General features: G+C 38.4%; 1 protein-coding gene across 1 annotated transcript; it reads left to right on the forward strand.

Annotated features, from left to right (window-relative positions):
* The first annotated feature begins 633 nt into the window (after nucleotides 1-633).
* Nucleotides 634-12,321, forward strand: il10rb (interleukin 10 receptor, beta). The gene is made up of 8 exons (XM_026375574.1): nucleotides 634-833; nucleotides 6,212-6,341; nucleotides 6,656-6,846; nucleotides 7,969-8,129; nucleotides 8,693-8,837; nucleotides 9,081-9,238; nucleotides 9,500-9,669; nucleotides 9,894-12,321. The coding sequence occupies exons 1-8, from the start codon at nucleotides 779-781 to the stop codon at nucleotides 10,114-10,116; spliced, it is 1,233 nt and encodes a 410-aa protein (XP_026231359.1). The 5' UTR covers nucleotides 634-778; the 3' UTR covers nucleotides 10,117-12,321.
* Nucleotides 12,322-12,639: the final 318 nt, after the last annotated feature.

Below are 12,639 nucleotides of genomic sequence, written 5' to 3' on the forward strand. Positions count from 1 at the left end.
ATTATGCTTACAATGAGAATTTAAAAATATAAAATGTAAAAATATGCTAAACAATTGTTATGTGAGCATAACATAGTTGTTATTTGATGAAAAACTATACTCACATAATGAAGAGGATCCACAAAATGTAAGACTGCTAGGATTATCACTGTACAACTGAGATAAAGCATATTAACACTATTTTGGACATAGTCTTATCCAGTAGGTGTTTAGGCAAGACCTCCTTACCCTGCCTTTGCCTTGTACCTTTTAAGTCACTTTGGATAAAAACGTCTGATAAATGACTGACTGTGAAATGTACTGAATACTAAAAGGGGAGAAAATTGGGAAAATGTTGCTACATACTATGCGATACTGCATAACATGTTATAAAGATAAAGTACAATAAGTAACAACGTGTGTATGAATGTATGTATGTATGTATGTGGGAAAAGCAAATAACACAATTCTTCAACGTTTGTTTCTTTTTTTGACTTTGTTGCTTACTTTACCAATATCGCACGTTCAGCACAATTATTAGAAACCATCGCTTTGTGTTATGCTGTAGTTGAATGTGGGCAGTGTGACTAAGTCGAGCTTTTATTTTGATAATACAACCGGAACACTTGGATATGTCTAGCTATATCCTTGTCACGTCGCAGTACTACTTGCCAGGTTTTCAGGCAGCACAAGAAAGCCGAGCTGAGTCCGTGAGAGCTGGGCCAAGACAGAAACTATGTGCATGTGAGATTCTGTCGGTGGAAAGTCAAACTGTCAGCAGCTCGCAGAAATATCAATCATGTCCGCTGCTTTTTATGCCCGGCTTCTGTTTTTTTGCCTTCAAACCGTCGTTGGTAAGTTATTATTAACACTTGTTAGAATGCTCACGTTAGTCGGTAAGCTAACGTTAAGCTAATGTTGTTTCAAGCTGCGGTGTAGTTGGTCCAGAGGGTATACTTTGTGCCTACAAACTACACCAAATGTTACAGGCCTGGTGTTAACTGTGTTTGTAACAGTGTGCTGTTGAAATCTTTGGTATTGTGGTGGCTTATTAACCTATTGTCTGTCATATTAAGCTGTTTTAATACCAAACGCTAGCTGCGCAATAATATATGTGTAATGTTAGCTAACTGTTAGCTAACACGGTTGCATTTGTATCGCAGCTGCTGAGGCATCGTGATATTTCGACCGCTGAATCCCATTTGTGTTTGAACGTACAGTTCTCAAAAAATGAGACGCATCCTGTTATTGTCGGAAGGTTTAGGTTGAGTGTGTGGAGTTTAGGTTTTGCTAACATAGATTCGCAAACACACGAGCTCATAACAACAAGGTTGAAGCTTTGTGATGTGGTCGTCTGATGTGCTTTCTCTGTATATAGAATATAAGTATAAACACACAAAGACTGCAGTTGAATAATATGTGTCGCGTACTGAAGTTGAAATGCAAAGGTGTTGTTCTAATGTGCCCTTGTAAACAGTTATGGAAACCTTTCTCAGAAATGGATCTCATAAATCTGTAACTTCTGAAATATCCAGGCTGCATCATGCTACGGTTCCTATATTCTACAGAAATCATTTAATCACTTCAACGGCAGTTTTTAATATTTAATGTAGATGACATTTTGCAAAAAGAAATACAGCCAGGTGTAAACAGGGTGACTATGGCATACTGTGCACGTGGTGCAGCAGAAAAACAGTCATACACAGATCTACACACACTGTCTGCATCAAGCTAAATTGGTGTATTATGCTAAAAACATCCAGATGGCCAACAGAAGTAATCTGTACAGCTGTACTTGATGAAAAAATGTCCTAGTGAAATTGTGTCTCTGGTTGACTACTAATACCTTCTGCAGACTATTGCTTGGTTCCTCATTCCTACTAATAAAACGTTACCACCATTTCCCAGCAGATATTTGTTTGACTGAGTTTGGCCTTCCTCTTTTGAAGATTTGGAAGTCATGATGATAAAATACATTTGGAGTCTTAAATGTACCATGAAAATGAGTATATTTAATCAAGTCTTTTCCCAGTATATGCAGATAGGCAAGGTTGTGCTGTAGGATAGTCCACTGTAGCACAGAGGCCAGTAACCAAAACAAGTGAGTTTGGTAAGCAAGTCTGTGTCAAAGACTTACTTTTCATTTAGTTTACAGATTTAACAGATTTTTCTGTTGAGGTTGTTCTGCTTCCTCTCTTCTATGACACTCATGACTCTGTTAAGGTGTTCTCCTTCTCTAAAATAAGAAATTGAAATATTTTACCAAGCTCTTCCTGTCCTTGGGATAAAAAAATGAAAGAAAAATAAAAAGAGATATAAGTAATGTTGTGTTTGTTTGTATGTTCTGTTCATATCTGATACAAAAACAAGCACTTTTAAGTCTTTAATTAGAAGACTAGATGATTTTGTGTTTGCATGAAACGTCTAATATTTTTTAATGTAGTTTAAAAAAAAAAAAACATGCGCACAGTAACATTATAGAGAGAATGTTCAACCATAGGTTATTTGTGGCTTTATTTTTTCTGGTTTCACATAGGTCAGGTATGTTAATAGTATTCGTGTTATAGTTACTTACCTTCAAAGTGTTTACAAATGTCTGTTAAACCTGTAGGAGTGAGCTGATAAGCTGACAGTGATAATTCTTGGCAGTTCGACAAGTCAGCCTACAGTCACAAATCAGAAAAGGGAACATTACTTAGACTGTAGGACAGGGGTCGGCAAGCTTTAACACCCAAAGAGCCATTTGGACCCGGTTTCCATGGAAAAGAAAACACTGGGAGCCGCAAATACTTTTTAACATCTAAAATGAAGATAACGCTGTATATATAGTTTTTTTACCTTTACTTTGTATAAACAACTATAGTGTGCTGCTTATGAAATCCATAAGGTGCTACAGAGAAAATTTAATTTTAGTTATGTAATGAACACATTTAGAAAAAAACATGTCGAATTGAAGATCTCTTTCAAATGAATTAAAAAGCTGAATTTAAATTATCCATGTAGCAAACAGAAAATACCCTGAGCCATCATCCTTATATTGCCTTTGGGCTTTCAGAGCATGTATCAGAGCCTTGACCTGAATTTAAAAAGTAAATTGGGAAAGAAAAGCACTCTGTCACTAAACAATGAAAAATGAATATTTGCAATGTGACTTCTGCTCCTGAACCTCTGCGCACAGTGTCTGCAAATCAGGGCTGTACAAAGTCACTTTCATCTTTCAGCAGGACTGTAAGCTGTCTGTGAGGCGTGAGCGGTGTTTTTTTTAACATAGTTCATGGTGGAGAATAGCTAGAACTACAATTAAAAAAAAATAAAAAATAAATAAATAAATAAAAAGAACTAACACAAATAAAATACACTTCAATAAAATACTCAATTTGTTTTCCCAAGCCACGCGGAACTGCAGTATAAGGATGAAAAAGCTGCGGGTTGCCAAACCCTGCTGTAGGAAATAGTGACTGATAGAACATTAGAGTGCCCCTAAATATCCAAGAGAACATATAAAATCAGTGATATTTTCATGTTGACCTGGAAATAATCAGGACGACCTGATTACCTTATCAGAAATTTGTAAGTAAATTAACTTGCAAAAATATGTCTGTGCCTCCAATTGTATATTTTTATTCCAAGCAAAGAGGGACTTTCTTTGTGTCAAATCATGGCTGGACTAAAGGCCTTACTGTGGACAGTGGATGCATGCTTTGTATTATATACAGTATATATTATATACAGTATGTATGTATGTATGTGTGTGTATATATATATATATATATATATATATATATATATATATATATATATATATATATATATATTACTAAATTTAAAATTGAATCCTTTTATTAACATTATAAATCAACCGTGATCAATAAAAGTCGGAGACTTTGACAAAATAAATTAGAAAAATACCTCATTAATGTCAGTCAAAGTGAAAATTGGTTTATACAAAGTAATGTTCATTAAAGAAGAATATGTAAGGTGAAATCAGTGTTTGCTATAATATTCATCCCCTTGGTATCAGTATTTAGTAGATTGACCTGGAGTCTGTGTGTATAGGCTTGTACATCTGGACACTGGAATTTTATGCCATTCTTCTTTGCAAAACTCAAGCTCTGTCAGGTTGTGTGGGGATCAGGTGTGAACAACCCTTTTCAAGTCCATCCACAAATTCTCTATTGGATTGAGGTGCGGGCTTTGACTACCACTCCAGAACTTTCACTGTGTTGTCGGTAAACCATTTCTGTGTAGTTTTGCCCTTAACCCAGCTTCCACTACTCTTTCTCACAGCTTCATTGTATGGCTCATCAGCTTTATTTTTCTTTAGTTGCCACATCTCTGCACATCTCCTTTGTTCTTAAGCACCAGTACACTTCTCCTCCATTTCATTGGACATCCTCTCATCCTCCAAAATCTTGTTGTCCTGTCCCCCTGATCACATTAGCTGTAGTATAACTACACACCATTCTTCCCTTTTCAAGTTCCACCACTACCATAGTCCTCTTCATCTTCCTCTTCCATAGTCATTTTACACACCTCCGTCCTGGTTTGTCTGGCTACACTCTCCCCTCCTAATACTTTGCAGTAACTGATCTCTTTCAGATTACAACATCTGCACAAGATGTGGTCTATGTTAGTGCTTCTCCCTCCGTACTTATAAGTCACTCTATGTTCCTGCCTCTTCTGGAAGAGGCACTACAGCCTCTACCAGAATCTGTCTTTCTGCGTTCCTGTCCTGTATGGTAAATGGTCTGCACTTATATAGCGCTTTTCTACTTAGCTGGTACTCAAAGTACTTTTACACTGCATCTCATTAACCCATTCGCACACACACACTCACACACCAATGGCAAAGCTTCCATGCAGCTGACCTGAGTACCTTGCCCAAGCACATTTTGACGTGACAGGAGAAGCTGGAAATCGAACCACTGATCCCATGATTAGTAGACCAGACCCACACCTGCCCATCACAATCTCATCACCTCTGTTCCCTTCACCAACATGTCCATTGAATTGCTCTACATCACAGCATCTAACTCACTCCAGAACTTCTCCTTTTCTACTAACTCATATCTTAACCTGTCTAATATTTCCCTGTCCCCTGTCACCTCAGCTTTTCCCTTGTTAACAGCTTAAAAAAATGTAACTAATCTTAAAGAAGACCAAGCTCTGAAATAGGCATCACTTTGGTGACATTTCCGTTGCTTAATGGATCATACAATGTTTTCTGGCTTCAGGGGTTCTCTGAACTACATACACAGCTTTTATTTTTGTCTCTTTCAGTAGCAGTGTCATTCTTTGCAGAATCTGTCTTACACTTTCTTTTTGCTGGTGCTGTATGGGTTGCATTACTGCTGTATCATGGTCTGAGTAGCTAAGTTCAGTTTGTTTAATAATAATAATAATGATAACATAATCGATCCGCTTCAGTTAGATGATGACGTTACTGTGGGGTGTCGGTGTCTTGTCCAAGGACACCTCAACATGTAGCCAGCAGGAACCGAAGTCAAACCACTGACCCTGGGGTTTGCTAAGATCAGCTGGTAAAAGGCGCATTCTCAAAATTGAGCAGCTCATTGCACCATTATTATATTTGAGGCAGTTAAAACTTGTCTTTAGACTGCTGCGTAATTTTTGCTTCAGCATTGCCGTACCTGTCTGGGGATCCTGAGGAGTAATGTTGTTAACGCTGGGTTAGTCTATATTTATGTTTTAGCCAGCGATCCATTTTGCATGCACACCAGAATGTACCTTAGCTAGTGATGCTGCAACAGCAGAGAAAGCTTGTAGACTTGTAAAGAGAGGGGACAGAGAGTGCGAAGCATGTTGTAATTTCCAGCATTATAAGAGTTAGATTTGCAGGAATCATTACAATTTTGCACAATACTTTCCATCCCACAGTGAAATTCAGGCCCTGAGTATAGTTCAAACTTGAGAAGAAAGATTGTGATTCCTTTTAAAAAGTTTGTGACTCAGTCCCACATATACCTTCCTAATGCTAGAAAAACTCCAAATGTGGATTCATCCATTATACTGTAAACATACCCAACAGACACAACGACAACAAACGCACTCTTCCTTCTATTTGAGTGAAGTTTGCCAAAAACTGAAGTGATCAGTCTTGACTTTATGAAATTATTGACTAATCTTAACTAAATTCTTCATTTAAAAATGAATGAATGAAAAGCTAGCAGTAGACTATATTGTCATGTGGGTTTACTGTTGTTTGTTTCAGTTGAAGCAGAGCTGGCTCAACCACAGAATGTGACCCTCATTACCTTGAACACCAATTACACACTGAGCTGGGACTGGAACCAGAGTCCTGCAGAGAGTCACACAGTCACATTCACCACCCAATATGTCGGGTAAGCTTCTCTCTCACGTCACAATAGGGCATATTTTATTGTCTTTAGAATGTAAAAGTGACAATAAAGCAGTATGTAGCCATTTTCAAAAATAAGTATAATACAGGTGTTTTTTATGTGAACAATAAGATAATAATCATTACTATACCACACCCTCTTAAACTTATGTGTTTTAATCATGAGTGTATACTCATTTAAGAGGGTTAAGATTTCTATATCTATGTTTTTTTCAATTTTGGATGTGTACTTAAAAACGATCATGTTGAGTTACCATGATTAAAGTCAGGCCTTTTTGTCTTTTTTAATGTTCCCAGGAAGTACAAGCTTCAGTTCAAGAAGAAGAGTCCAGTCTGGTCTACAGTGTGTGATAAGACCTTGATCAGGTCATGTGACCTCACAGTGGTCAGCCTGCACTATCTGGGCATCTACATGCTTCGTGTACGAACTAACATGAACGGGAGTCACTCCAGCTGGGTCCAGAAGGAATTCTGCCCTGATAAAGATGGTGAGAGAGGGGTGAGATAAAGACGGGTAAAAAGGAGAGTGGGGGAGAATGAGGCCATCTAAAAGTGCAGGCATTTTATAGGAGCCTATAGTAAAGGTGCACCGCAAACCATAAAGAACAAGACAAACCTGCTTTGGGAGACAGAAGATGGAAGAGCAACTGAACTAAATAGAACAACCACAAAGATGTAGATAGAACTGTGCATAACAGTACTAGCAAAGGTACCTGCTTTTGATAGCATGTTAACAGATCTAGCTTAAACAAACAGTCTTTATGTGGGGTTTCATCCTCATCTGGCAATTTGTTTTTTCTTTTTTTTGTTTTTGTTTTTTTGCAGCAGGGCTACCATAAAGTGGAAGTAAAGGTGAGGTGTTATATACTGTGTTTAAGAGAGCATTCAGATAACCATTCAGTGAATGTTTTAGGAGATTTAGTTTTTGATTTATTTTTACAGGATAAAACTGCCGTTTGCTAATTCAGCCTGTACTCAGTAACATGATGGCAAAATAGAAAAGTTTTTCAAAAGCTGTAATCTCTCATTTACAAAGGTATTCAGACCCCTTACTGTGGTTTTCCAAAATATGTTAAGGTGCATTCTAGTTATTGAAAATGGTTTTCCAAAAAGTGTCTTGAATAATTTCTGAAGCTTTTCTGGGGTGTGTTCTAAATAATCTGATGTTTGCATATATGTGTATTATGTTGTGGCAGCCTGGTGTAGAGTAACCAGTTGGGCTTTTTTTAGAGGTGATCATTGGGTTGTTTTTTATTCTAAAAATCAAGTGTGTCATGCAGTGTGACTAAATTTCGTATTTCCATTTTTCATATGCCTGCTGCTTGATTCTAGAAAGGGTGTCTTTGTGTCCACCAGGCATTTGAACCACGCGTGATCATATGTCTGGGCACTATTTCACTGTCTCTCAAAAATCACTTCCAGTGGAATACTGTGTGCAAGCTTCTCTCCACACTGCGATGGGCACCAAAAAACCTACAGTGATCCTAAGTCGAGAAAATTATCAGACATTGAATGCTGCTGGCCCCCCTGAAAATTTAGAATCGGACACACACAACCCCATATCTACCTTTCAATTCCTGCATCTCATGTTTCTCTCTTGTTTCTGCTAGCTGCTCTGGGTCCACCAACCAATGTGAGCCTTAGTCCTGCTGGAAGTGACCTGGACGTTGTCATCTCTGATCCTGTGAACAGTTCCAACGTCACCATGAGGGACCATATTCCCACATTATATTACAACATTGTTTACTGGGAGCGCTCAGCAGGCACACAGGTAGAGAACACCCCTTGAACTGATCCCCGTAACAAACATTATAGCAATGTGTACAAAATTGCACTCGACCGAGTTGTGTCCTGCATCAGGTTGACTCTCTTTTTTTCCCAATTCTCCTGTTGCTGTTTGTAACAGAGGCCTTTTGTTAGATGATGCTTTTCATACACATTTCATGCAAAGCTTCACCCAAACGTGTCTCCTGTTTACACTTCCCATAGTCAGCTCCTAAAGACACCCAGTGAAACCACATAAAAAAGTAATTCACTTATAATGAGCGTGGGTAGCAGAACACCTGGTTTCTGTTCCGTAAGTTCAGGACAGTGTTGGTTTATTTGTTTTGATGCAACCTTAAATGCTTTGCAGAGGTGTTTCCTGTTGGAGCTACTATGTAGCTGAATCTTGAACGATATAGAAAATTGTGTTTGGTAATTATTTCCTGCCATCCCACCCCTCCACCCCCCTGACATTCCTGACAGATCCAAACTTGGCTCAAACTCTAGTGTGTTGGGTCATAAACATATGAATTTAAATAGTAAACTTTAAACTGTCTCTTGTGTTTTCAGACCCAAATGTTGAAAACCAGTGCCAACATAGTGACTTTGCCAAACCTGAAGGCCTGGACTTGGTATTGTGTGAGAGTCCAGTCATGCTATGATTTCTACAACAAGAGCAGCAGTTCCACCTCACCCCAGTGTATGCAGACTGAAGGTAAGGTTTCCCACAGAATCTATTTATTTATTTATTTATTTTTAACTGTAGCTGCACCCTTTACTTTATTGACCTTCAATAAGCCTCTCTACAAAAAGGCATGGCGTGTAAACAGTTATAAGGCCACAGTCTGTGTTACAAATATGACTGTTCACTAAACTGTAAAGTTATTGTCCTGTTGGCAACCAAGCAAAAAATTATGTAACTAGTGTATGTATCTGTGTGTATTTACACACTTCACAGGTAATGTTCCATGGTGGCAGATCTTTTTGTACTTTCTGGGATCTCTGGTGATTTGCTTCCTGGTGATGCTGGTCTCACTCTCCACGTCCTTTTGGTGCTACAAGACCATCAAGACAACATTCTATCCCTCCAGCCAGCTGCCTTCACACCTCAAGATGGTATTGTCATAAACTTGGATGTGTGCAGACACAGGCATATCTATGCAAAGCTTACATTACTTTTTTTTTTTAATAAACTTTTTTTAAAAGTTTTATTACACTAAAAAATACAGTTGTTGGCTATCCATGCTATTTTTAGAAGAAATGTTGACTTTGCATAATGTGATTATTTATCTCTCTGAAATGTCTATATTCAGTTCTAGCATGATGTCTCACATCAGTCTGTCTTCTCTCCTTCCCCTCACCTTGGTGTCACTCTAGTATCTTGACTCTACTGGTTCTCATATGCCTGGTCTGCTCACCCCGGATCCAGAATCAGAACTACTGTGTGATATAGCGACTGTCTGGGCAGAGCCAACAGTCCTGGAGATCCACAACCCTCCACCTGAGTCCCTACTGTCTCCCCAATCAGGCCCTGACCCTGACAACAGGTCTTGCTTAAATATGGTGTTAACTATTCAGTTGAAAAGTACATTAAATAGGAAATGTGTATTTTCATATATTTATGTGACTTTATGTATATATGTTGCTTTATAACATTTAAAATGCACTGCCAGTCCAAACAAAAAATCACACGCTCCAATTTTTTTGGACAGGCAGTGTATTACAAAATAAAAATAAAATAAATGTATCTTCCTCTTGATGTTTCTAACAGACACAGTCGTCAGGACAGCAGCAGCAGTGGAGACTCAGGAGTTTACTCCACAGGGGGCAGCTCCAACCTGCAGCAGCCCAGTACCAGTCAGTCCTGTACAGTGGCCAAGGACTTTGTGTGGGGCCCTGTTGACCTGGAGCAGCTAAAAATGCAGGAGATTGCTTCAGGGCTCAAAAGTCAACTTCTTGTTGCAGATGAGGGAATTGTGGACATGTGTGTCTGAGGCAGATGCTTCTCTTCACGAGAAGAGAATGATGCAAGAAAGATATTCTGGAACATTTGTGGGAAGTGTAAAGCGTGCCTTTTCTCCACCTGTCACTGTGACACAAGGACAAGGGTCGTGTCTGCTGCATGTGAAACAAGGGCTGCTAGAGAAAAGTAGGTCACACCAGGAACTTACATGATGTGATTATCAGTCTGGTAGTGCCAGTTTAAATATGTTGCACATTCCCCTTCACCTGGCTTCTAACAACTGTTTTCATGCGGCAAGTTTTCGACCTGTCGCTCTCATGTAGCTGAGTGGATAAGAGTACATCTGTGTAGCATCTGCATTAATATTGATTATCTCTTCAATTATTTGAGAAAACGTACTGTAAGTGGATGAATGGATATGGCTGTTCTCAAAACAAAGAGAAGTTGCAGAGAAGTTAGAAGCTTTGAATGGACTCAATCTTGTGTAGCTCTTACAGAGTGCAGTGGTTTTTCACACATTGTAATGTCAGGACACAATGGAGAAGATGCACTCTGCTTTCTCTTTAGGAAGGACACCTAGGCATATGACACACAGACTCAGTGGAACAGGACCTTACCTGCCTTAATCAAATCAAATATAAATTGTAGAGGGAATAGAAATCAGGCAGTTGTTGAGCTTAGCCAGTGAAAGACTGTAATGATGGTGTGTTATGAAAAATATGAGACTTGAGAGGATATCTTAGCCATTGTTAAACAGGCTAGTGGCTGACAGTCAAAGATGCTGTGAGGACATTGTCCCGAACTTGAGTGTCTGTGTCAGTGGAGTTTCTTTGTTCTGCAGGAAACTAAGGGACATAGTCTGACCTGTTTGTAATGTTTCTTTACACTGAACATGTGCCAAGCTAAGTTGTGTGGCATGAAACGAGAGATGCATTCAAAGTGTAGCTGTGTAGCTTATAGACCCAAGTGGTGCTTTTATACTTTTGCAGTGCACAGGTGTCTCAACAACAGTTGACTGTGTTATTGTGGCTGTCATCTGTTTTACTTTCAAATGCATCAATTAGTCATTAAAATTGGAATCAGCAATAATGTCAAAAGTGAGAGACAGGGAAAAACACAAACTTCCATCAAACATGATAGTGTAAATATAGTACACTATGTGGCTCAGGCAGTTCTGGTCATTGCCAGTTGAGGGTAAGACCTGCTGACAAGGTGAAGTTTCAGTTAGTGTTCTTGTGTAACAGAGAAATCCACTTTAAACTGCTCTGTCTGACGTAAACACAGATTTATTTTAATATCCACCAGTTTGTCCACATCAGAGAGAACTTTCCATTTAAGAAAATCAGAATAGAAAGATTTCTGTCCTGTCTTTTTTTTTTTTTTTTACTTTTCATTTGATTTTTCTAATTTTCTTTTTCATTGGCATTTGATACTTGTCTCTGCTTATTTTAAGTATTTTTTGTGTGCGTTTTTCCAGTTATGATTCTTATAGAATCTTGATGCCATTTCACTTACGTCTGTTCTAATGATTTATTTTATTTCTATCATAGCTATTTCACTCATATTTGTTTCGAAGCTGTGTTATTTCTGCATCCGCTAATTGGAGAAACTGTGACAAAACAAGGATCGTACAATCAGAGTTAATCCTGTCTAGGTTTGACCCTAGACATATTCACATAGTTCACATTTAACAGAGACAGAATAAAACTATTTTAGTGAATAAATGAAGAAGGGAGAGATTTTCTCTGCTCTATGTACGTGTATGTTATTCACCTGTTTCCATTGCTTCTAACAAGCAACCATACCTGAATCTAATAGCAAGAGTGTAGATGACTTTGGAGGTAGTTATAAGAAACAATCAAACTGATCTGCATGTTGAATGAGGGCATACATACATACATACATACATACATACATACATACACACACACATACACACATACACACATACACACATACATACATACATACATACACACATACACAGGCAACCTTTCAGAGCTTGTAGATAACTGTCAGTCCGCATGATTTAAATTCATAAAACTCAATCACCTAGTTCCCATGTGTCTTGAAACTGTATAATAGCCTCTTGTGAAGCAGTGTGCACAAAGCAGTGCTGATGTCAGTCTGTGTCTTTGTTCTCAGACAACTGTATCTCCAGCTTCCATGTTAATGGACTATCCTGAATATAAAATAAACCACCTAATACAAAACCGCGGTGTGTAAATAAGTGATGTTTATGTGCTTTGTCACCCATACACAAACTTCACAGAACTATACAGTTCATCCACAGATTGGTACAACTAGGTACATAATAGAAAGTACCCAAGCTTTCATCTGTAGTGAAGTGGACCCAAGATACCTTCTCAGTAGTCTGGGTGATGATGCAGAGAGAGTTTCACATGATATGCATAAGTTAGACACTAACCCTAAACACATGCACCTGTTTGCTTTTGTCTGAATCCCAGGAGGGGCCTAGAAATCTTCAAAGCAAATAGGTGGTAGTAAGGGTGGTATTTAATTGTGCTTTCCTGTCAACTTTACCAGTCATTTC

This window comes from Anabas testudineus, chromosome 21 (genome assembly GCF_900324465.2).
Source record: "Anabas testudineus chromosome 21, fAnaTes1.2, whole genome shotgun sequence".
Lineage (NCBI taxonomy): Eukaryota > Metazoa > Chordata > Actinopteri > Anabantiformes > Anabantidae > Anabas > Anabas testudineus.

Excerpts from the sequence above, each read along its gene's own strand:
- il10rb (XM_026375574.1), top strand. The coding sequence starts at position 779 with ATGTCCGCTGCTTTTTATGCCCGGCTTCTGTTTTTTTGCCTTCAAACC. Across the intron at positions 6,342-6,655 it reads TTCACCACCCAATATGTCGG|GAAGTACAAGCTTCAGTTCA; the intron begins GTAAGCTTCTCT and ends TAATGTTCCCAG. Across the intron at positions 8,838-9,080 it reads CCAGTGTATGCAGACTGAAG|GTAATGTTCCATGGTGGCAG; the intron begins GTAAGGTTTCCC and ends CACACTTCACAG.